At 56.8% G+C, this 25,352-nt stretch overlaps 1 protein-coding gene across 1 annotated transcript in view; it reads left to right on the top strand.

Annotated features, from left to right (window-relative positions):
* Positions 1-15,513: 15,513 nt before the first annotated feature.
* Positions 15,514-25,352, top strand: part of ALX4 (ALX homeobox 4) — a 33,088-nt gene continuing 23,249 nt past the window's right edge. Inside the window, exon 1 of the mRNA XM_070426487.1 lies at positions 15,514-15,961. Coding sequence (XP_070282588.1) covers positions 15,514-15,961 — 448 coding nt within the window. The remainder of the gene's footprint in view (positions 15,962-25,352) is intronic.

Here is a 25,352-nt window from a genome sequence, read left to right as displayed (position 1 = left end):
AGCTCAGCCCCACCCGGACCTTGTGAGTGTGACCTCATTCGCAAAGAGGGTCTTTGCAGATGCAATCTGTTCAAGTGGGTGAGGCTCTCGTCCCGGGACTGTCATCCTTATTAAAAGAGGGAGATGTGGACCCAGACACTCAGGGGCGAAGGTGCTGAGAAGATGGAGGCAGGGAGTGAGCGAGGCATCTACAAATCAGGGAATAGCAGAGGTTGCTGGCCAACACCACAAGCCAGGAGAGGCAAAGGGGGATTCCTTCCTTAGAGTCTTTGAAGAGGGAATGGCCCTGCGACACCTTGATTTGGACTCATGGCCTCTAGTCCCTGTCTGTGATAAAGGGTTGGGTGCAGAGTGCCAGGTGGGGAGTCTGCGAGTCGGGCCAGAACCAGGTACAGCCGACATTGATGTGGGGAAGGCCTGAGGGAAATCGGAGGAGGATAAGGAAGCAGGCCTCAGGGGTGAGCGCTCATAAATTCATTGGCAAGTAATTTATGGCAGCCAAGTGTAACACCTAATGCCTGCCAGTGTGAGAGGTTAATGGGGAAGGTTAAGGGGCACTGGCCGCTGATTTATGGGCCTGGCCAGCAGCTTTCATCCGGGCTCTGGCTCCAGAGGCTGGCCTGGGGGAGAGGCAGAGGCGGGGGCAACCAGGTTGAAAGGGGGTGGGTGGGTGGAGAGAGAACTGGGGAGAGAGGGAGAGTCCAAGGAGAAGCAGAACAAGAGATGGGAGGAAACAACATAAAAAAAATGCAGGAAGGAGCAAGGCTTGAGGTACCGTTATACCCGCCCCTACAAGACGGTGGTGATGGGATCTGCTTGCTCCGAGGGCCCAGAGCTGGTCGTGTGTGTGGGTTTCAGAACAGTGAGCATCCATCAGCCAGAAATACAAGTTTAACAAGTGCAGTCAGTGAAGTAAGCTGGGGATGATTTATGTCTGAGGCAGTTGGCAAATAACGTCATCATCGGCACAGCAGTGCGGTCTGAGGTGGATGTCCCTGTGGGGAAGCTGGGTTCAGAGAGGCCAAGTGACTTGCCCAAGGTTGCACAGCCTGTCAGTGTGAACAGAGCCAGGATGAGAACCCCGCTTCCTGGTTCCAAGTTCAAGACTTTCTCCCTGTGCCCATCACCTTGGATGCAGAAGCCACGCTGTCATTTCCCAGAGGGCCCAGCGCCACTCACTCTGAGGAATTGTGTGGCGGGGGACGGGGCAGAGGAAAGGTGAAGACAACCTCCCCGGGTGCACCTCACCACCTCTAGAGTCTCCCCACCCCCTTGCCATGGCTCCTTCCCTCTCTGCTCTCTGGCCCTTTCTCGGCTAAATCCCCCTAAAGGCCATTTTGTGTGTTCTGGCCCAGTGAGCCCGTCCCCCCATATTCTATTCTATCCCATGGCCAATGCCAATTCCCCAAAATCGAAGGTGGGAGGTTGTCCTGATTCAAACCTTCTGAATGCTCCCCACCCCATTATCGGACTCCATCCCTGTGGGGGCTGTCTTCACAACTGGGACTGAACAATGGGGATGGACAGGCTATTGGTACCCCGCCCCCCCCGACACACACACACACACACATGCACACATGCCTTCAGTTAGAACAACCTCCTACATGCACATGAACACACAAGCACAGACATGTGCACACATGCATAGACACATGAAGCCTCAAAAGCCAAGCCAGCTCATAGCCCCTCTAGACACAGAGGTTCAATTCAAGAAACATCAGCCAGCCTCCAGAAGTACCTTAAAATTCCACTCAAATGTTTGTTGCAGACCGACCGCTTGGCTCAGTGGTTGAGCATCGACCTATGAACCAAGAAGTCACAGTTTGATTCCTGGTCAGGGCACATGCCTGGGGTTGCAGGCTTGATCCCCAGTAAGGGATGCGCAGAAGGCAGCCAATCAATGATTCTCTCTCATCAGTGATGTTTCTATATCTCTCTCCCTCTCCCTGCCTCTCTGAAATCAATAAAAAATATTTTTAAAAAATGTTTACTGCAGACTCACAGGAAAACGAAGATTATATTCATAATATGTAACACTGAAAACTCCTTGAAGACACTCGCTCTCCCCTGTGGTCCCGCACCCCAGGCTCCTTCTCTCTAACTCCAGATCCTCAAAACCTCACTCTCCTAATCCCGCCTGCACTTTACCTACATCCCAGGTCTCTGCAGCCTTTCCCATGTAAATGTGGTCAGGTTTTCTAGCTTCTCAGCCCCTAGCTAGCCCTCCCTCCACAATTACTCTGTTCCATGGTGAGGTGGGGTGCGGGTGGGGCGAGAGGCTATGACTACTCGGGCCTTAGCATTTTACACACACACAAGTAAATGCACACACAAATCAATAAAGGGTCCATCACTCTTCGCCAGGTCCTGGGCCTCAGGGCATGCAGACCATGTATTCAGTCAGAACCTCATACCTTCTTCCTGCCCACCTGGCTTCCAGGCTGCAGTACTGAGTTGGGGGAGGGAACTGGGCATGGCATCCCAGGAACTCCAGCCCCATTTCTGCTTTGTCACTTCCTGGCTGTATGAGCCCAGAGGCGTCACTCAAATTCCCCGAGAGGCCATGAGTCTAAGAGGCAAGATGTGTACAGCCTTGCTAGCCAGATCCAGAGTCAAATGCGAGCTCTGCCACTTCCTTGCTGTGTGTCTTTAGGCAAGTGCACAACCTCTCTGAGCTTTGATTGCTTCATCATGAAATGGCATCTAATGATAACAACCTGACTGATTTCTGTGAAAACAAGATATTGTCTGGTTGTGAACACAATTATTTGGGAAATGTTTCTTCAAACATAAGGGCCCCAAGTCTTCATTTTTGACAAGGTCTTCTGCTGCCCTAAAGAGAGTCAGTCCAGTGGGCAAGGGGAGGTGATGTGGAATAGGAGAACCATAAAGATTTCAGCCCAACATTCTGAGGTTGGAATCCCAGTGCTGCCCTTCCTGACAGTGTGCCCTTCATCAAGCATCCTGGCTTCTTTCCTGCCTCAGTTTTCTTACCTGCAAAATGGGGATTATCATAGTGCCCTCCTAGAAGATTGCTCTGAACATTATCCATTGTTCAGACAAAAAATTAAATATTTGCTGGACATCTGTTCTGTGCCAAGCACTTCTCCAGGCCCTGGAGATGGAGCATGAAGAAACATACAAGGTTCCTGGCATTATAATGGGGAGACAGACAGTAGACAAGTAAATAAATAAATTACCCAGACATTACAGCTAAGGATGAGTGCTCTGAAGAATTAAAAGATGGGGAGAGAGCTAACTTGGATTGGGTGGCCCAGAAGAGAGGATCTACAGAACAAGCCAAGAAGTGGGCCTGGCATGTAATAGGTGCTCAATAAATAGTGCTAATTGTTGGTTATTATCACTATACACAGATGCACAGCTTGACCAGGAGGGGTTTCTGGGAGCTGCAGAGCAGGAGCAGGTCTTTGGGAAGGGAGAGGAGAGATGTCTGGGGGTGGCCCCGCCGGAGGGAAGGCCTGGCCAACTCTGGCTGCCATGCTGTTTCTGGAAGCTCCTGCGCCACCTCCTTCTCCAGCCCCCATCAGGCTTTCATTTCCTCAGGCGGAGGCTGAGTGCCAGCGCCCTGCTGCCGGCCAGGCCGGCACATCAGAGACTGGGACCATTTGCCGCTGGTTTCACGGGGTGTAAAGTGCTCAGCACCCATTAAAGCTAGAGCGGCTGCAGGGTGGGGGCTGGGAACCTGCCTAAAAGGCTCAGAAACACTTTGGAAAGAGCCAAGATCAGCCCTGATCCCTGGCTTTGCCCTGGAACTGTTTAATCTCAGCTTTAAAATGCCATGGGCCAGGCTGAGCCTTTGTAAAGGGGAAAGTACATATGATTCTCAGAGCCAGGATGAGTGAGGGAGTGTCCCTGAGAGCTCCCCAGGATGGGCAATGCAGCTTCCTGCCAGTCCAGCCCTCCACTGCAGCTAGTAGGAACTGTGTGTGTATGGGGGGAGCGGGGGGCGGGGGGGGGGGGGGGGCGGCAGGAGAGGCACCTGGAGTAGCAGATACAGTATCTGCTTATCTACTTGAGGAAGGAGAAGAAATAAAATTCATTTGTCAAGTGTCTGCTAGGTACCAGGCTTGCCCATCTTTTCCTTCAGTCTTCACAGCAATGGATCAAGGCCGGCATTATCATCCTCATTGATCAGATAAGAAAACAGAGGCTCAGAGAAGTTTAGTAACTCACCCAAGGTGGACCAGCGAATATGTGGCAGAGGCAGGACTCAAACTCTTGATGGGAGAACAGTTTATACCCGTAGAGAAGGGGAAGCAAAGCAGCTTGGAAGAAGCTGTTCTTCCCTTCTGGGGAGGGGGGCTAGAGGTGGGAGGAAGAAGGGAGCCCTGCCCAGAGACCAGGGAGTGGCAGATGTGCAACCAGGCCCTCTCCCACCCTGGACAGTGAAAGTGGGCACTGCCCTACGCCAAGCACTTCCCACGGACTTTCTCAAATAATCCTCTCCTCCTCCTCCCCAGGACCCAGTTACTAAAGTTATTCCCAGTTTGCAGCCAATGGTGACTCAGCCCAAATCATTCTGCATCCAGTGTTTGACCTGCTCACGACCCACGTGACTCACAATCACTGAGACACACACCAGGTCAAGTGCCACCCTCCGTGTCCCAGGCACTCTGCAGTTCACACGCACTTTTTCCATTCATCATCTCCACTGAGGATCTGAGCGAGCCTCTGGAATAGGGCGACCCGGGACCCAGGCTTCCATCAGCAGCCCCTCGGTGGCTGTGAGGGCCTAAGGAGCAGACACAGGTGGCAGGAGGATATGGGGAGTCCCATGCTTTGGAGGCTGAGCCTTAATCAGCCATCAGGCACCGGGGCCCTTAGCCTCAGCCTCCAGGAAGCAGCCCCCACATCTGTGACAGTTTGTATACATCCCACCTTCCATTCTTACCTGGAGGCAAAGGAATGGACTAGAAGGCCTAACTGACCTCTCTTTGGACCTGTGTCCTAGATATAAGATCACTGAAATACAGCACCTTCGAAGGAAAAGGGGGTTGTGAACTGGTTTCCACGTGATTTGGAACTACCCAGATCCTTTTGAAAGGGGAAAATAATTAATCCCAAAATAGCTGCCTTCATTGGAGGTAACTCAAATGTAGTGAAACAGTTTCCCAACCAATTCCACTTCGTTCATTCATTCATTCATTCATTCATTGGACATTCTTTGCCTAAGCCCATTCCAGCTAAGATGACATTATAGGTGATAAGAGGTTAGAATGAATATTGTTAGGGGAGGGGCCCATCACTCTAGTAGAGCCAGGGTATGGGGAAAACTCTAGAGTCTAGAAGATGAGGCTTGAGCTGCGCCCCAGAAGCTGCTGGGGAGCAGAGAGAGAGGGCATTTCAGGCTGAACGCATGGCATGGGCAAAGGAGACATTCCAGAAACCCTCTGGGGACCCATCTTGGCAGGGCCCAGCCAGGGCCTCACCCCAGCTCCTTCCTAGAACTGAGGCCACTGGCACTTCCTGATAAGGTGTCATGATTTCCCTCCTTCCTTCCCAAGGATTGGCTCCCCAATTTGTGGGGATTTTATTAAAAACACACAGTTAATGGCTAGGAAAGAGGAGGCATTTTTGCCTTCTCTCTCCCCACCCTGAGCGCCCGCCTGCCCCCCCCCCCCCCCCCCCCCCCCGCCAACTCCGGCTGGAATGTAGCCATCAAAATAAACATTAAATGCAAAATGCCCAAGCTGAGTTATTACTTGTGAGGGTGCTGGGAGAAAAATTTATAGCAACATTACAGTGTTTTGTTAGAAATCTCTTAATGTACCAAAATGGGAAGGTGTGTGTGTTTTTTATTAAAATGTTACACTCTATAAATCCGATCCGCAGGAAGGACACAGGTGGCGACTCGGGGACCCAGCTGAGGAAGCTGTCGCTTCTATCTTTGGGGCCCGCCCTGGTCCTGTTCTCCAGCTCTGGGGATGGCCTCTCCCCGGCCCTGCTCGCTCTCCTCCTCCTCCACACCTCTCTCCTTCCCTGGAAAAGAGCTAGCTCTTCCCACACCGCCCCCACCCCCCAGGAGGAGAAGCCAGGAAGGGGCGTAAAGATCTTTGCCACACTTCCCTTGGCGTCTGGCTAAAAGTTGCAATTTTCTTAAAAGGCCTCTCTGAGCCGCGGGGCCCCTACAGGGCCTTTATGAAGTTTGTCTGACAGGGCGACATTTCCTGTTGGTCCATTTTCACAAATGGAGATTCTGGCTGATGCTGCATTTTTCGAGAGCTTGAAGTAAAAAAAGGCAACCCGTGTCTGCCCCTAGGCTTCTGCTGTGAGTGTCCTTCAGAGGGGTAGATGCTACCACAGGGGGCAGAACGGTGGTTTCATCTTCTCCCCTTAAGCACATGTGGGTGTGTCCTTCCTTAAAGAGAACGGGTCCACCTTCCTGACAGTGGAGGTAAATCGGATTCCTTGCTTGGACCTGCGTTTGGGGGCCCCTGAAGGGGTATCTAGACTTGGAGGTATGCATTTGTGCTGAGTTAAGTGGTAGCCCCCAAAAAAAGATATGTCCAGGTCCTAACCCCCAGTATGTGTGGAGCCCTCACTCCTGCACAATGAGAATCGGTCCCAGCATCTGGATGGGTGGGGCCATCAGAGACCCTCCCTGGGGCTGGTTCTCCAGCTCCCTGTCCCGTCACCCCAGCCGCTGCTCTCACACACACTGACTCCTGGGTCCCACCTTCCTCTCACTCCCACCCACCTCCGTGGTGCCCTCTGTCCTCTGGGATCAACTTTGCAAATCATTTTGGAAACTGAGCTCTTTTTTAAAGCATCGAAAAGAGTCGAAAGGGCATGGAGCCCTGGTGGTCTAAGTTGTCTGCCTGCACACAGCTCGGTTCCTGGAACAGCTGAAAAGGGAAAGCAGGTCCTTTCGGGGCAGTGAACATGTCTCAGAACCAGAGGTGGTGGTTGTCCAACATGGAGAATGTGTTCAATGCCACAGGTAGACTGGTGAGGTATTGCAAAGGAGGCAAATCCTGAAATGACTGGATTGGCCACACTTGGGAGTGAGCCACGTGGCCCCAGGGCCCAGGGAGGATGAGCAGCTGGGAAACCTGGAGACTGGTCACCTGAACACCACTGGACGTGAAAGACCGTGTGGCTGCACGAACTGCCCATTCCTCCAAGCCCTGCAAAACCGGCTCTGTCCCAACAAGCAGAAAGACTGGAGCGAGGGGAGCCCTGCCCCGCGGATCTCTGAGCCCACCAACTTTCCTAGGAGATCAAACAATCCCAATGGGGCACAGAAAGGAGAAAGCTTTGCCCCAGGTCGCCTCACTGCAGGCCGGGGCTCGCACCCGGCTCTGCCTGGCTCTCTAGAGCCTGCGCGTTTTCAAACACCCCTCGGAAAATGCGACCGGACCCGGAAACGAATTCAATTTAGAGGAAGCAGCTAGGAGTTCCCACGCTCCTGGGGGTGGTGGAGCAGTTGGGGAGGAATCGGCTGAGGGAGGAAGCTGAGTGTCCAAGGAAGGCCCCACAGCGCGTCTCCGCGTGGAAGCAGGAGGACACCAGCGCTCGGCTCTCCAGCCACCCTCCGTCCGTCCGGGTCCGCCGCCAGCTCTGCAGGATCTGCTTTTCCCTGTTGCTTGCGGGCGGCTCCTCTTGGTGGCCGGGACCTGCCTCCTTGGGCGAGAACCGAAGGCGGATGCGTTGCACGGATTTGCAGAGGTGCCCGGGGCCCTGAACTGGCGCCCAGAATACGCACCTCGAAGGGACACCTGCAGCCCGGCTCCTGGGGCCCCGCCTCTGTCCCCAATCAATTTGATTGTTTCTTTCATCTCTGCAGCCACCGGCTTGGTTTTCCAAGTAGATTCACTTCATCTGTCAGGTCAGACCCGGAGCGCGCATCTTAGTTTCCCCGCAGCGCTCCGGGTTGGTGAATCGCGCCGCGGTGCTGCGCTTCCCCCTTAATTCGCCAGTCAGCGCCCCTGCTCCCCAGGTCCCTCCCGCCCCCCCCCCCCCTACACACCCCTCGGCTGGGGTGGACAGGTGGACTCGAGAAGTGCCCACAGTCTCCCCGCACCTGTGCGTTCTGGGCCGGGCTCCCTGCGTGCTCGGGGATGCGACCAGGCCAGCTGTGCGCCTACAGGTCGGGGGGGGGGGGGGGGGGGAGGACCACAGGAGGGTGGGAAAGAGAACGCGGAGGTCAGGCCAATGGCGTCCTCAGCTACTGCTGGCCCTTCGGAGGGGGCTGGGAAGGCTGGGAGGCAGTGAAAGCAAGAAGCAATAAAAATGTAACCACCCCCACTTATTAAGCACCTACTATGTGCCAGAGCTGATTGAATCTGTCGCTCCTTCTGTCTCTGGTGCCTCGAGTTATTCAAGAACATCTCTCCGGCATGCATTCTCCTCCGCCCTGCCCTCCACCCCCCCCCCCCCAACCATCCTCCTCTCTGCCTTCCTCCCTGCCAATCACAAGCCTTGGGATCATGCGAACAGAATGTGCACTGGGCTGCCTCCCACGACAGGTGCAGGGCTAGGACCCCTCCCTGCTGAGGCTGGCAGCTGGCAGCAGAGGGGGTGCACGCAGGGGGTGCTAATGCCCAACCCTCACTCCTCTTCGGTGAGATCTCGGGGGTACCATGGCTGCAGGGGCAAAGATATGAGGCCTGACCTCTAGCTTGCAATGCGACTTTGGGCAAAGGGTGTCCCTCTCCTGGCTTCCATTTTCCAAGCTGTAAAACAGGAACTTGGACTCTGCTCCACAAGGCATTGGTGAGCTACAGAGAGAATCAGCGATGCGAAGGTGCTGCTGCTTTAAGTGGGAGGTGGGCTGGAGCCAGGAGCCAGGAGCTGGAGGGCAGCAGACACCTTCTCCCCTAGCCTGGCCCAACACATACACACTCACACACACACACACACACACACAACCGGCAGAACACTCACATGCCTTATCGTGCCTGCACCTCTGGCCTCTTCACTCCTAAAGCTTTGAAAGGACCAAAGGAGTTGGAGTCAGAAGAGAAGAATGAATAGGATCCATTTTCCAAACCTTGAAGGGCAGGACCCTCAATTGGTCTTTTCTGATTCTTTAAGGCTGGACTATGGTAGTTAAATAGCAAAATCTCTGGAGGTCACTATTGCTGTTACTAGAAAATACCTTAACTGAGCACAGTCTCATTTGATCCTTGTAGCTATTTTTACAGAGCAGTTGTTTTTTAGCCCCATTTTACAGACGAGGAAACCGAAGGAAGGAAGTCACTTTGCCCATATTACACAGCCGAAAAGCGGCCGACCTGGGGTTCAAAACTGAATCTAAAGCTGGGCTCTTGACCACGAATGGAATTGCCTTCTGGGCATTTTGCTACTTCCTCCGTTCTCCTCCCTTTTCCAGCCCCATAGGCCTCCGCACTGCACAGACAGGCTCCCCAGCCAAGCTCTATCCCTGAGAAAATCGCCTGGCAGAATGGAGACCAGGTCTCACAAGCTTTTGAGTTGGTTTTTTTTTCTCCCGCGAGGCTCGCCCAGCAAACCACCGCTCGGGAGCTCGCTCCTGCGCAAGGAGGGGCGGAGGGCAGGGCACCCCGCTCTGCTGGTGCCTGGCCTGCGCCTTCAGACTGGAACCCCAGCCCGGCGCGCAAAAGTAGCGGGCGCCCTCCCTCCTCGCCCCCGCCCCACTGCCCTCCCCTCTGCGAGCCTGGAGGCGGATCCCTGAAGCCCTTGGGACGACGGGGGCGGGGGATGGGGCAAAGGTGTGTGTTTCCGGGCGTGGACGGCGGGGTTGATCATTTTCTGAAACCTCCGTCCCTCCCGCTTTGGACGTCATTGACGCTCACCACTGTGAGACGCAGAACTCTCTAGAACGCTTGGATCACCCGGCATCTCGGCATCTCGGGAGTTAGGGCTATTCCCAGGTGAAGGATGACGCGCCCCCGAACGCAGACTCCCCCCCACCCGCCCCCTCGCGAACCGCGCAGCACAGGCAGGGGAAGCGGGGGTCCCGGGAAGGTCCGGTGCTTGCAGACGGCGGTTCCATTGCCCTTATTTTACAACGATTATAAAATCGAACAAAAAACTGGAACCACAGAGAAGTGAAGCGATTGCTTAGGGTTACCCAGCAGAGCTGGGGACTTGGGGTTCCGTGGGCGAGGAGGAAGGGGGCGACGCGGGCTCCCCGGGCCCAGCTAGGCACGTGGGGACCTAGTCCCGAGACCCCGCCTGCGAGTCCTCCCGCGGGGCCCAGAGCGCCTAAGCCACCCCCAAAAGGGGGACCCTCGCAGGGCCCCTGGGAGCCTCGGTGGGAACGTCTCCCTCCCTCCCTTCCTCCCATACCCGGCGCGGGGCCCCGGGAAGCATGGGCGCGGGAGCCGAGCGCGGGGAGGTGCCCCTGCGCCGCCTCGGGGTGCGGGGGGACTGAAGCAGTGTCGCGAAGGCCGGGTGCGGGAGGCCCCATGCTCTGTTGTCGCGGCCTCGTTCCCTACCCGCGGAGGGCACGGTGGCTCCAGCGAATGGCTGTCCCGATTCGCCGCCGTGGCGCCCGCTCCCGCGCCCGAGGCCCTGGGAGGTAGAGTTTCTCTGCGCGCCCTCCCGCCAGGAGGGACCTGGAATCTTCCAACCCGCCGCTTCCCGAGATCGCTGAGCGCCGCCTGGGTTGCTAGGAAGCTCAGTGGTGCGAAGCGTGGCTTCTGAGGTCGGCTCCCTAGTGTGGGAACCCCAAGTCCCTGCTCTGCTGGGTAACCCTAAGCAAAGCTTCACTTCTCTGAGGTTCCGCCTTCTTGTTCGACTTTTAATCATTGTAGAATAAGGGCAATGGAACCACCGCGGGGCTTTTGTGGGGACGGCAAAGGTCTCGGTGTGCAAAAGCTGATGTAACAGTTGTCTGACACATACTTGCTGATATGTTACGCCCAGACTGTGAGATTTGTGTGCCGGGGTCTGCAGGGCTGCAGGGTTCCTGCTGCGAGATCCTGCCGCGCTGCACTTGTCCAAAGTGTCCTTTCAGTGTCCCCAAACCTCCGAGCAGCCTTTGTGCCCCGCACTTACAGTGGCAACTCCCAGCGAGTAGTGTCCCACGCGCTGAGGTCGGCGTGGTCCCATTTTACCCGCACAGGATGTCAGGCGAGGTCACAGAGCCATCGATGCCAAAGGCATCTGCTGGGGGAAGCCGGAGTGCCCCCACCCCATCTCCGCTGTTTGTCCAAGGCTCGGGCAGAGGGCCGCGGGCAGCAGGGAGAGAGCTCAGACCAAAGAAGGTAATTCCAAACGTGTCCTCCCCTTTGAAAGGAAGGAGTATCTGCTGTGCCTCTCCCTTCAGGGACCTTTTAACCGACTCTCACGGGAGCAGTTACTCGCCAGACCGCATGGGGCGATGCTCCTCTGATATTCGTTGGTTCATTCATTCATTTATTGACTCCTTGGGCCTTTAGTTATTCACTCAACAGATATTTACTGAGACAAAAAAAGACTTGAAGCAGAGGGCTCTGCTGACCCCCACCATTCCGGGTTCCCAGTGGAGTAATCCGAAGTGCAAGGAAGGTCCTGGCATGTCAGGGGCAGTGGGAGAAGATTGGAGAAAAACAGTAAACCAAGGGGAGCCTTAGCTGCAGGAGAAATAACACGCAGAGACCACGGCCAGAACCAGCCTTCCGCGCCCTGGAAGTTGCCAGGTGGCTGCAAGGGTGCCCCGTGTGTCTTTGGGGAGGAACTGAGTGGGGGTGGCTCAGCTTTCAGCTGTGGATGGATGGATGGGTGGGTGGACGGATGGGCCAGCCCATAGACAAAAAAACGACGAAGGCACAGCACACAGAAATAATCAGCTACACTTGTTAGCATTCGCCTCAGAAAGGTGTGTTTGAAGAGACGAGGAGATGAGCTCAGGTGGCATTTTTCTTGAGGCAGAAGACTTGCCCAGAATATTCTCACATGGTTGCGGGCAAACCACCAGCACTGCCTCCCTTGCAGGCACACACTCCCTCTTTCTGAGTCCAACTCTAAGGTACAATGTAAGAGAGCAGGTTCCAAGGACACAGGCCGATTCTGACTGAGGACTTCAAATGCTGAGCCCCAGTGCTCTGGGTCTGAAATCCTTTGGAGGCTGGGAAAAGGCTGAACAATGAGGCAGTAATTAAACAAGTAATTACCGGTGTGGCTCAGTAATTAAACAAGTAATTACCAGTGTGGCTCAGTGGTTGAACATCAACCTACAAACAGGGAGGTCCCAGTTTGATTCCTGGTCAGGGCACATGCCCTGGTTGCAGCTAGATCCCCAGTGTGGGGCGTGCAGGAGGCTGCCGATTGGCGGTTCTCTCTCATCAGTGATGTTTCTCTCTCTCTCCCTCTCCCTTCCTCTCTAATACATACATATATATATATATATATATATATATATATATATAATTTTTTTAAAGGTGCATGTGGGTAGGTGATCAGAGGCAGCACCCAAAGAAAGCAGAAAGCATTTTTTTGTGTCGAGTGCACACAGTGCAAAGGTTACCGGGAATATTGCAAAGGTTACCGGGAATATTTCGTAAGTGCAATTATACCCGTGTCTTGGGGTCATTCCTCCTCTGATCCCACCCCACGTGTCTCACTTCATATAGTCTTCCCCTGGGTCTAGGCCTGAAATTGAGGGTGAGGAGAGTGGAGGGGTTGCTGCCCCATCTGGGTGTTTGCAGGCAGCTTCTGGGCACAGGGATAGAAGCAGCCTGCTCGCTTGGAACTCCTCGGCAAAAGTGCACCTCTCAGCCCCCAGGTCACATGGTGCTTTCATTCATTCATTCAACGCACATTTTATGAGTGCCTACTATGTGGCAAGCGCTGCACTGCTCTGAGCGAACTCACTGTTGCCACGCAGCTTCGAAGAGGCCAGCCAGCGCGCCCTTAATTTTGTTGTTTGATTCATGAAGAGGGAGGGGGAGAGCAACTTGCCATCCATGGCAAGAGGAAACCAAAGATGTTGGGAACTGGTGCCTTTGCTGGGCAGTGGAAAGACCGAGGGTCTGAGCCCTGGTTTTAATATTTTTCCACAAATATTTGGCATGGCAGAGACTGCCCTGGGGGAACCTCCAAGTAGTGAGATCGAGATGAACACCCACCCTGGCAACCAGACAACCGTGAAGCCCAGGGCGCAGATGCTGCAAATTGAAGCACTAAAGCAAACTGGGACAGATGGGAAGGCTTCCTGGAGGAAGAGACTCTAGGCAGAACCCCAATCATTGTTGAGACAAAAGTGCAGCAGGGCTCTGGCTGGTGTGGCTCAGTTGGTTGAGCGTTGCCCCATGCACCGAAGGGTCACTGGTTGGATTCCTGGTCAGGGTACACCCAGGTTAGATTCCAGGTCAGGATGGGTGTGAAAGGCAACCAATCTATGTTTCTCTCTCTCTCTCTCTCTCTCTCTCTCTCAAGTCATACAAATATATTTTTTTTAAGTGCAGCGGTAAGATGGGGGGATCCAGAACTTGGCAGGATCCAAGAACTGAAAGAAACTGGCTGGACAGCAGCCAGTTGGGATGATGGCAGGCTCAGCTCACCCACTTTTTGCTATCTGAGTTTGGAAAGTGAATTGGTGTCTCTGAGTATCACTTTACCCATCTGCCAAATGGGCTTGACAAGGCAAGCACCTCCAGATTGTTGGGGGTGTCCAGGAGGACGGCCTGTGGATGGCTTCCACACAATAGGTGCTAAACAAATACAAGATCCTCATGGGGCTTAGATCTGTGAGCCAGAAAGGTGGGTGGATGGGCAGCAGGAGAGGGGCTCAGGACTGGGCACCCCTGGCCACTGTTTGAGGAACATCTTTATTAACATGCACTTCAAGGTAAGCCGCGATGGAAACCAGATGTGGGATCACACGGTCACACTGAGGCATTAGTGGGGATGATGTTGAGGGTAGAAGCACAATCCTCCTCCCGCGTTATTTTTTCTTTGAGACCTTATGTGCAGAAGATCGCTTTCTGGCCTGCAGTCCTGGGTTCAGGGCGCTCAGGCCCTCCTTTTCCTTTGCCCCTTCAACTCTGACCCCACTCCCAGTCTCCTTTGAGGAGTTCTGTGCAGAACTGTGTAAACGAGCGCCAGCACCCTGAGCTAGGTACCTCCTCCATCCGGGGATTTTCCCTGCACTTTATGGAGAGCTTCTCTAACCGGTCTCCTTCAACGGAGTCATTCCACAGTGGGGAGACCCGTTTCCCCTGTTCTTTGCATTTTCTCTGTCCGAAAGGTCCTCCCAGGTTGGTGAAGGGGCTAGCTTCTGCCTGGGCTCCCAGGCTACCTCCGAGCTGTGTGACCTCGTCCTGGTGATGGCACCTCTCTGAGCCTCCATCTGCTCGTCGGAAAGTTGGGGACCCCAATCTCCACCACTCCCTGTTAATGTGGAAGGGGCTGTGGCCTGTCCCAGGGCCCGAGGCACGCGTCGGTAAAAGAAACCACAACCCGTCAAACCAGAGACTACAGACCGCCTCACCCTCACCCCAGCAGTGAGCAGGTGACAGCGAAGCGACCGGGCGATGCTAGCGGGTCTCCGAACTACACGCTCTCCACCGGGCCAGCCAGAGTCCCCTGGGCTGGGCGCAGACCTGAGGTGCGGGCGTCTGTTCGCGGCGAGGAGGGGCGAGCAGGGCAAGAGGCCTCCCTCTGCAGCGGAGGGCTTCTCCCATGGCTGCGTGAACACAAGGCCCTCCGCGCCCCTACCCCGCGCCCTCCCCGCGGAGGGAAACAGCCAGACGCGAAAGGGGCAGAGCACAAGCCGGCGGCGGCGTGTGTGTTAATTTCACAGAGGAACCGGCCGTGGGGAACACAGAGGAAAAGGCACCAGCCGGGAAGCCGGCAGCTGCGCGGCCCAATTCGCGCAGAAAAGTGTGCAAACGAACGCCTGCTCCCCAGGCTAGCGGCCCATCTGATTCCGAATGTCAAAACCTGTTGGGTGTTTTTGTTTTTCTGTTTGTTTGTTTTTTAATCTGTCGCTCAAGTTTTGCATGCCCCCCTCCCCTAGGCCAAAGCTGGGACCAGATCTCTTCAGCGCAGCCTCGGGAGCCCTAAGGGTCCTGACACCTCCGCGGCCCCGCGCCTCGGGTGGAATCCTTAAGATTCTCCACCACCAGAGAGAGGAAAGAAAGAGCAGGGGCAGTAGAGGGAGAGGAGGGAGAAGGGGGGCAGGGGGAGGGGAGAAGAAAGAAGGGATTCCGAGGGGGAAATTCACTCTCTCTCTCTCTATTCCCCCCGCCCCCCTCACCCCTTCAAAAAACCTTAAGAGGGTTTTGGGAGATCTGGTCAACTTTCCGAAACATCTGAATCTTTTTACAGCACTCGGTTCTTTTCCTGGGCCAGCTGTGGAGGGGAGGAGGGAGAGGCGAGAGAAAGAGAGAGAGAGAGGGAGGGGAGAGAGAGAGAGAGAGAGCGCAGAGGAGGGAGGAGGGAGGTGGGAGGAGGGAGAGGGAGCAGGCCCGCCCGGAGCGCACAGCCACAGCCTCCTCGCTTCTCCAAACTCCCGGCCAGGGCGCGCGGTGGCGTCCTCGCGCTCTCGCTCGCGCCCCCGCCCGCCGCCCGCGCTCGCCCAGCATGAACGCGGAGACTTGCGTCTCTTACAGCGAGTCGCCGGCCGCGGCCATGGACGCCTACTACAGCCCGGTGTCGCAGAGTCGGGAGGGCTCGTCACCTTTCCGGGCGTACCCCGGCGGCGACAAGTTCGGTACCACTTTCCTGTCCGCCGCCGCCAAAGGGCAGGGCTTCGGGGACGCCAAGAGCCGGGCTCGCTACAGCGCGGGGCAGCCGGACCTGGTGGCGCCCCTGGAGAGCGGCGCCGGGGCGCGGGGCTCCTTTAACAAGTTCCAGCCCCAGCCCCCCGCCCCGCAGCCGCCGCCGCCGGCGCAGCCGCAGCCCCAGCCGCCGGCGCCGCAGCCGCACCTCTACTTGCCACGAGGCGCCTGCAAGACGCCCCCGGACGGCAGCCTCAAGCTCCAGGAAGGCAGCGGTGGCCACAACGCGGCCCTGCAGGTCCCCTGCTACGGTGAGTGCACGTGCGGGTCCCTCGAGGCGGGGGACCCCCGGGCCCGTGGCTTCGGCGCCCTCGAAACCGATCAGGCTTGTGGGCAGCAGGAGTTGTTGGGCTGAGGAGGTGCGGGGCCGAGCAGCGGGCGACTCCCGGTAGAGAAATGGGGATCCGCTGTTCCCAAGGCGCCGTCTGGCCCCTTCATCTCTCCCTTCGCCAAGGCCAGGAGGTTTGAGCTGTTAAACCCGACTTGAAGTTTGCGTCCCCGCTTTGTGCTGTTTCCCCGACCACTCGCTTTGCGGTGCCTTCGGGCCGGCTCGGAAGCGGCTGTTTCGCCCCGGCTCCCGGCTCCCGGCGGGAAACAGTTGCGGCTCAGCGCTCGGGCGCAGGGTCCCCGGCGGCCAAGGCTTCGCTCCCCGCCGGCCTGGAGGCTCCTCTGGCGGCGCCACAGGTGGGAGCGTCGCAGGTGCGGAGCGCGGTTGGAGCGCAGCCGTCGGAGCGCGCCCGGGATGCCGTGGAACAGGGACGCCGCACGGATTCGGGTCCGGAGTCGCCTGGGGCCGCGGAAGACCCGAGTCCAGTGGCCACCCGAGCGCGGCTCGCCGCCGGGAGGTGGGCCGGCCAGGGATCCGGAGCGTTTCTCTCTAGGCCAGCCCTGGAACAATGGTTTAGGGGTGACCGCAGGCAGGCAGAAAGCCGAAGATCTGGAGGGGCTCAGTGAGCGGGGAAGAGAAAAGTTTCTTGGTGTGGACTTGGGCCCACAGGGAACCGAGGCCTGAATGACCTCTGGCCCCTGAAACGCAGGCCTGGGCCCCAGAGCTCAGCGACCATAATGGAGAAGAGGGCCTCTCTCAAGGGCGGCCTGAGCCAGAGTAGTGCGAAGCCTAAACCCTGTCTTCCACAGACTGGGAATTGGTGAGCCCCCAGCTGGGAGCGAGGGAAACGGAGAGGGGAGGGGAAGTCTTCTCCGGACTAGGAACTCTAGGTACACAGTCTCCCCCTGAGGCCTCAGGCAGGGCCCTGGAGATGGGCCGGTGCTGACAGGGCAGTGGCTTTGGCTGAGCCGACCCAGGCCAGATGGAGAGGCACCAGGCCTGAGGACAGAAGTGGGACATGGTGGAGGCCTTGGCAGTGGGATAACCTTAGGAAAGCAGCAAGCACTTTGTTGCACTCAAAGGGGCTCTCCCTCAGGCTCAGAACTAGTTCATTCGGTGGTTGTTGACACGCACAAAAATTCACACCATCATACCCCTGTCTACACTTGCATTCTACACATACACACAACCTCTTCCTCATGAGCCAACGTGGTCACACATCAGATACACTCACTCGTGTGGCCTCGCACATAGTCACACACTCCCAAACCCATAGGGCAGGACTGAGCAGATTTAGAAGGATCCGGTGGCCTTTCCCCACTTCCTCCACCTTCCTGTTGGAATGAGATCAGGCATTCAGATCACAGCAGCTCATAGCGCACACAGGTGCTCCTTCCACTCTCCGCAGCCGACTTTCGGCCCTGTCCCCATGCACTGGCCTGCCTCCTGGCCTCGCCCAGGGCCCTCCTCATCCATGACAGTTGGGACTGTTAAGTGAGAGCAAGTCACAAACTTGGGGCCCCATGGAGGTGCATTGTGCAACCCCAGGAGACTGCGTGCTTTCTCTTCCATTGCACTGGGTTTTCATGTTTTACTACTAAAGAAATTCGCCGGTGAGGCTGCTGAAGAGGCTTACACTTTAGGCAAAGAGAGATCCCACGTTGCTTCCACGTTCTTCTTTGGAAAATGCCTTCAGGTCCAGAGGAAAAGGGATAAGGGCTGGCCCCCTCCAAGCACCCCCTCTGAGCCCCACTGGGCCTTCCTTCACATGCCAGCTTGGCCCTTTCTCTGTTAGCCATTGGGGCTGCCCACAGTGTGACCTGAGAGCAAGTAACTCTCCCACACCCCAGTCCTCATCTGCATGGTGGGGAGATAATAGTAAGGCCTTATTGGGTGGTAAATGTCTCCCAGGGAGAGAGGAGAGAGCAGGGAGTCTAGCCTACCTCTTCCACATTTCCATCACGGACAGAGGGGGGCTCGGTGCCGTTGGGAATCTCGAAGCACCCAATTCGGAGGACAGGACAGGCGCCTGCCCCCCGCTGTGGGCAAAGCCATAAGCTGAAGGTTGGGACAAAAGGCAGGCAGACAGGGCCCCACTCCCTGACTGCCCCAGGTGGAGGCACTACTCAGGGCAAAGCCACAAACAACCAGCAACTCTGTTTCCTCTTTCCCTCCTCTCAGCACCCAGTTTCCCTGCCCCGAGGAGATCTCTGGTCCTCGTACAGAAGTGATTAGGCACGTGAGGTACAAGATCAGGAGCCCCAGGCACCAAGAGGTGAGGCTCTGCCCTTTCCAGGGGCACCTGGAGAGGAGCCTCTGGGTAGACTCTCTAGATTGCCAGCAAGGAGGGGAACTGAGGCGCGTTCCCTCCCTCACTTGCTAGACTGTGTGTTCAAAAGGGGAGAAATGAGGTTCGAGGAAAAAGCCTTGGGATGTTCCCAGGAGCTCGGGGAAAGTGGGGACAGACAGGGCCCCGGCGCTGGGCTTGGCAGACCTCGGGCCTGACCTCAGGTAGCTTCCACCTCGCAGCCCCCTTCCCAGCTCTGTTGGTCAGGGGCGGAAGCCAGCAACTACACCGAAGTTTTCTCCCGGCCCTCAGCCCTGGGAGCCACTCCGCGAGATCGAGGGGTCTTCCGCTACTGAGGTGCGGGCCTGGGGGTGGGGGCCACCGCCTGGATGTGCGGAGGGAGCGCGCGGCAGGGCAGCCGCCTTGGTCTCCGTCAGCGTCAGCGGGATTTCCTCCAAGTCGCCAGGAGTAGAGGTGAGAAACCCTGGCCCTCTCTACCCCTGACCTGGCCTCGGTTTTCCGATCAGCACTGAACGGGCGAGGGCTCCCGGCGCAGGCGGCCCCCTGCAGCGCGGACACCTTCGCGTTTTCTCCGAGAGCCCCACCGGGGTCTGGCCGGCTGCGGCACCGACCTCGCCAGGCTCTGGGGCGCCGGGCTCCTCGGGCGCCAGGCTCCAGGTCAGCACGTCGACCTTCCGACGTCCCTGCCTATCTTTGGCCCGTGTTTGAGCGCATGGGCCCCAGGAGACACGCCAGGTTGGAGACCCGACATTCCTCGCCGCCGGGGTGGGGGCTCAGGCACTTCGCCCTCAAACCCAGAGCCAGATCCCCGGGCCGCCCCAGGCGCGCCAGGCCCTGCCGTGTGCCCCCGACTCTTCTGGGAGCAGCCCCCCTTCCTCTCTCTTTCGCTTTCGATTCGGTGCACGCAGGTTTTCGTTGCTCGCGGATCGCCACCCTCCCATCCACCGGCGAAGGCAGCGCTCTCCGCGCAGAGGTCCGGCCCGAGGCCGCTGGGGCGCACTGAGGGCCGGTCCTGGTTTGTGGAATTAGACGCAATGTTTGAACGCTCGGGGTATTGGTTTCCCCGCACGGATACAAGCACACACCACAAAATTGTCAGCTCTGCCCCAGTCGGGTGGTATTTGAATTTAGTCGAAGAACCAGCGTGGGAAACGAGATGCTGGCGGGAGCAGTCAGCTCGCTGGTGGTGAGGGGTGGTCCAGGGAGCGCTGGCGCCTGGGAGCCGTGACATCGCCAGACCCCCGTCAATTTTGGAGGAGAGGGAGCAAAGGAAGATGCTTTTAATTTTCTAGTTTTATAATTTCGATAGCCGCCAGCCTGCTCCAACAATCCCCCTTAAACACATACCTTCTTAAAGAGAAAAACAGAAGGCCTGGGTTAAAGAGCTAGTATTAATTTAAACCGATCGATTTGAACGAAGTTTTCTTTCTTACGAATAGTGGACGCACAGTGAAGTCCGCACGGCTAAGTGGGGAGTCCGTTGGGAGAACTGCTGCGTGTGTGCAGTGTTGTAACTACCACCTGGACCCAGCGCCCCTGTCTGTGTTGTGTATATACACACACGGAAACTTTTGGGGGACATTTTGGGTAAGTTGTTCTAAGAAAATTTCAGAAGAGACCTCGGTGAGCTGGGGACCACGCCTGTGCCAGTCGGTGGAGTTTTCTTAGTTGGATGACTTTGTCCCGCGTTTGCGCAGTCCCGACGCCGCTGCGGCCGGAACCTCGCCGCCTCCGCCGCAGCCGCCACCGCTGCCTGGCTACCGCGGGATGCCAAACCCCAAGCGGTGCGCGCCGCGGCTCGGAGCCGCCATAGGAAAACTAGTTAAAATACACGCATCCAATCCAGCCAGAGCCCCCGAGGACTTTAGCTTTGGAGAAAGGCTGGGCGCACTCTCCCAGGGGACATCCCTCTCGTTATCTTGGCCTTAGCCCGCTTCTCTCTTCCCGCAGCTCTGCGCGCACAGCTTTGTTTGGGTGGCACATGGACACATTGAAATTCGAACTGGAAATACTGCAATCTTTGCAGATACGGGGGTGAGAGGAGGTTGGGCTCCCGCGTTTGGCTTCTCCGTTGCCCCCTGGACCAGGTGCTGGAAGCCGCAAGCGGGGAAAGAAAGGGGAGGCTGCCGGAAGCGCCCACGGCACCGCGGGCATGAAGCTGGAACGGTTGAGTGGTGCGCCGGTCCCCGCGAGCAGGGGGAGCTGGGAGAAAGCTTGGCAGGAGATGTTTCCTCTGCTAGGAGCTTCAGCATCCTCAGCTCCCACGACCCCCAGGGACCTTGGCCCAGGATCTCACTGTCTTGGGACAGTGAGATCCCAGTGTGTGCGTGAGCCCGCCTGCCAGGCGCCACCTGCCCGCGTCCTTCCCGCAACAGCTGCGGGTGCCCGGGAATCGCTAAGGTGACTGGGGAGCCACCAGACTAGGAAACCAAGACAGCGAGGCCCGGCTACATGGAGAAGTGACATCGGCCAACCAACCGATGTGTTAAAAATGAAAGCCACCCTTGGTCTTGGTCTGGGCCCCTGGGCACCGCACTCCATTGGCTGGTTTGCCCTGGACAGTGAGAAGAGAAAGAGGAGGCACCTCTCTCTAGTCAACAAGCCCCCAACCACAGGCTGGTGTCTCTCAGGGGACTGATGCCCCCAGGCGACTCCCCTCAGAGGTGCAGCCCCGTACCTTCTCCTCTGGTCTGCAGGTGTGCAAATGAGCCACGCCCCCACCTCCATGCAAGACGCTCCTTCCTCGCCCAGTACTGGGGTGCAGGGGCCTGGGAGCAGCAAACACCGTGCCACTGGGGAGCTGGTATCCCCAGAAAGCAGAAGCCGCCCCCTGCCCCCCGTGTGTCCAGGGTGCTGCCTCCAGGCCACGGGGCACACCAGACCCGCGCCCACCACCTATCCCCAGTGCGATCTGTCTCCTTAGCAAAGACCCACTTCTCTACCCCCTCCCGCCCTAGACTGCCAACATCGAGGAGGAGGAGGAGGAGGAGGAGGAGGAGGAGGAGGAGGAGGAAGAGGAGGAGGAGGAAGAGGAGGAGGAAGAGGAGGAGGAGGGAGAAGCTTCGTGGAGAGAAGAGAGGCAAAGGGGAGACTCAGAGGAGGGAAAGGCTGGGGCGCAGGGTAGCAATGAGGGGCAGCAGGCAGGTTCCAATTCTGGCTCCAGAGGCAGTTGAGGGGGGCGGATCACCGTGGTGCCCATGGCATCCAAAATGCCTTTTAGGAGAGGAGGGTGACTGGGAGATACTGGCGTGGGGGGTGGGGGTGAAAGAGGTGCCATAGTCCTTCAAGTACCAGGCTGTCCCTGTGACCCGCTGCTTGTACTTGGGACCTCCAGAGAGAGGCCGCTGGGCGCCTGTGCGAAGCCCTGCGTGCTTCATGGGGTTCAGAGAGCAGATGGCCTTGGAGCGGATTCTCCTTCCAAACGGGCCAGGCATCATGGGTGTCCACACTGGGCGCCTCACATGCGGACTGCCGGCGACCCAGTCGGGGCAAAGCGGCCAGCCTGCGGCGCGCTCCTCGGCTGTGCTGGGGAAGACAGACAAGAGGCTGTGGAAGGTTTTGTCCGCGACACCAAGGTCCAGCTCGACACAAGCCGGGCAGGGCGGTCAGCATGGCCTTGGGAGAGTCCCTTCCTCTTCCCGTCCTGGTCTGGGTTGTAGCTGTGAAACGTTGGAGCTCGGACAAGTTTCAAAGACCCTCGGGGCAGGGGGTTTCTGTGCCTGGACCAGTTTGGACCTGCCTTCCCCGTGTTTCCCTCCTCTTCCCACCCGTACACACAGTTTTGTCCAGGAGAAATCGGACAGAGTGGACAGAAGATGGGCCCTGGGGGCTCCCTAGGGCAGTGATGGCGAACCTTTTGAGCTCGGCGTGTCAGCATTTTGAAAAACGCTAACTTAACTCTGGTGCCGTGTCACATATAGACATTTTTTGATATTTGCAACCATAGTAAAACAAAGACTTATATTTTTGATATTTATTTTATATATTTAAGTGCCATTTAACAAAGAAAAATCAACCAAAAAAATGAGTTCGCGTGTCACCTCTGACACGCGTGTCATAGGTTCGCCATCACTGCCCTAGGGTGTGCTAAAGGCACAGGGACCAAGTGGGCTGCAGTCTTGGGGGGAGGGCTGCAGTGGGGTGCAGGCTCTAGACTCCAGGCTGGGGCTTAAATGTGGAGGGGGGAGCTATAGGTGTCTTCGTGCTCACAAGTGGCCAGACTCAAGCCGAGGCTCTGGAGTTCCTGGCCCCTCCAGGCCACTCAGGTGCTGTCTCCACTCATCTTCCCTGCTCTGCATCCACTGAGCACCTACGCGCAGACCTGGTCCTGGGAGGACAAGCCGAGCACCTGCCTGCTACCCTCTGGCTTACGTCCTTCCAGGGCATATGTTTGGGCATAGTAAGTGCTTACTGACTGGAAGGGTGAATGAAGAATTGTGTCTCATTCACAGTGTGTCTGGAGCATGGGTAGGGCCACCCGTGAGCATATCCCAGGACCTTTGTCGTGAGTGGAGGCCTGGGGTTTGTGTAAACACGTCCACAGCATGAACACAGGGGGGTGTTCGAGTGTACTCATCTGTGTGCACTCCTGTGTGGCAGAAGGGCACGATCCCCAGTGTACATGAGCGTCGTGTGTTCGAGGGCAAGTATCTACGCACGATGCCAGGGAAACAGTACTAAGCGCCCGTGCATCGCTGCCAGTGGCCTTCCCTGCCTCTGGTTGGGGCTCCTCCTGGAGGCAAAGTCTCGCTGTGGCCCATGGGGGTGGCACCCAGTCCCCAGCATCTTCCCGGGGCCTCCACAGGGTCCCCCCCAGCCCACCCACACTGCAGCGAGGCCTCCCCTTAACCCCCAGCTCCTGAGTATACCCTCTGCCCTATGTGGCTCACTCTGGAGAGAAACCATCGTCTGCACCATCTTTTTGCATGTTGCAGATCCCATTTAGCAGATGAGCAAACTGAGGCCCGAAGAGAAATGGGACCCTGTAAACAAGTTAATGGGAAGGAGGGAACCACTGCTGGGTTCTCCTTCTTCCACTGCTGGGGGTGGAGGAGGAAGGACTTGGGAAATATCTGCTCAGGCTCACCCACTTCCTTCATTGTAACCCCTCCTGTACATGGCACACTCTCTGTGCACCAAATACGGTAGATGCTTGTTCCTTCCTTTTTAGAAATAGGGCAACCCCACCACCAGTTCCTGGAGATTGCAGTGGCAACAGGAGAGCACCCATGGAGTCCCTGTGGGATTGCAGGTACTCATCCTACCTGTGACCGGGCAGGGCTGGATCCCTGCCCTCTGCCTGGCTCCCTGGGCCAGGATTTCTTTCCTAAAGGATGGAAACCACGAGGGTTTGTGCCTGGGGAGTTAACTGAGGCCCCATGACTGACCTCCTCCTCTCTCAGTTGACCATGTGCCAGGCCTGGAGCCTCAGTGGCGCCCAGGAGCCCTGGTCCTGCCCACCCACACACAATGGGTCCTGGTGTCAGGTGGGGTGTCCCACCTAGGGTTGGAAGAGGCACCAGACGTCTGCTGGCCCAGATGTCCTGTTTCACAGAGGAGGGGACTGAAGTGCCTGATTCCACTCACTCATTGCTCACCAAACTTAGCCCGTCACTGAGCCAGGCCTTGTGGGGGATTCCGAGAAATACTGGGCACAGCCCTGCCTTCAGGTCCGGGGCGGGCACAGGATAGTAACTTGGCTGTTCCAGTGCATCAGGCAATGCTGGAATGGGGAGTCCTGACTCAGGCTGGCAGAGGAGGGCAGCTTGGGTGTGTAGTGGCGGGAAGGGCTGTCTGCCAGGCGTGTAGCTCCTTAGAAGCCCCGCCCCTCCCCCCCCCCCCCCCCCAAGGTGGACATCACCTTGCCCAGGAAGGGGCGGTCTCAGAGAAGTTGAGGGAAGCTGGGAGTTGCCACAGGCCCAGATCTTCTCTGGTAGCTGAAAAGCCCTTGCTGCTTCTCTCCTTTCTCCTCCCCGCCCCCCTGCCCCCAATGCCTTCTCTGGAGATCAAGAGTTCCGAGTTCAAGTCCTGGCTTGTCCATGGAAATAGCCATGTGTCTTTGGAACAGTCCCCTTATTTCGCTGATTTCACTCCTATTTTTTCATTTGTAAAACAGGGCTGTTTGGGCCTGTCCTGTGAGGAAGGGGAGCGAGGGGTGTTGGTGCAGAGAGGTCCTGTGCCTGCAGCATCTTCACAGAAGAGGGGACTGAAGTGCCTGATGCCATGAGAGCGGAGGAGGTCAGTCAGGTGGCCTCAGTTAACCCCTCAGGTGCACCCTGCAAGGTCAAGTGCTTTTGGGAGGAGGACGAAGGGCCCCACTCCCTCTCATTATCTGTCCCCTCCCCTCTGGAGCTGTCAGTCTGTTCTCAGTATACACGAGTCTGTCTCCACTTTGTTTGTTTGTTTATTTTGTTCATCAGCTTCCACATATAAGTGAACTAAAAATATTTCTATCCTCTCTTCCTTCCTCCTTCCTTTGAATCAAGGCCCGGGGTGAGAACCTGACATCTCCTCTCCCCCGAAGAGCTCTGTTCCACTTTCCGTCCCTAGGAATTGTCCCGCTCTAGGTATCTCATAGACGCTCTAGGTATCTCATAGACGCTCTAGGTATCTCATAGACGTGGGATCAACAGCCATACTTGTCCTTTTGTGTCCGGCCATTTGTGTATCTTCTTTGGAGAAAAGTCTATTCAAGTTCTTTGCCCGTGTTTGGATGGGGTTGTTTTGCTGTGCTGGTGGGTGTTGTTGAGTGGCAGGAGTTCTATTCTGGATATTAATCCCTTATCAGATACGAGATTTGCAAATTTTTCCACTCATTCTGTGGGTTGTCTTTAACTCTCCAGATGGTGTCCTTTTGTTGCAAAAAGTTTTTACTAAATTTGATGAAATGCAGTTCATTAGTTTTCATTTAGTTTCCCATGCTTTCTGTGTTATAGCCGAGAAAGCAGTGCTCACTCCAGCATCATGAAGAAGTTCCCCTCGGTTTTCTTCTAAGAGTTTTATCATT

Source organism: Myotis yumanensis, unplaced genomic scaffold (genome assembly GCF_028538775.1).
Source record: "Myotis yumanensis isolate MYYU_CA2020_CCGP unplaced genomic scaffold, mMyoYum1.0.hap1 SCAF_10, whole genome shotgun sequence".
Classification (NCBI taxonomy): Eukaryota; Metazoa; Chordata; class Mammalia; order Chiroptera; family Vespertilionidae; genus Myotis; species Myotis yumanensis.
This window is presented reverse-complemented; position numbering and strand designations above follow the sequence as displayed.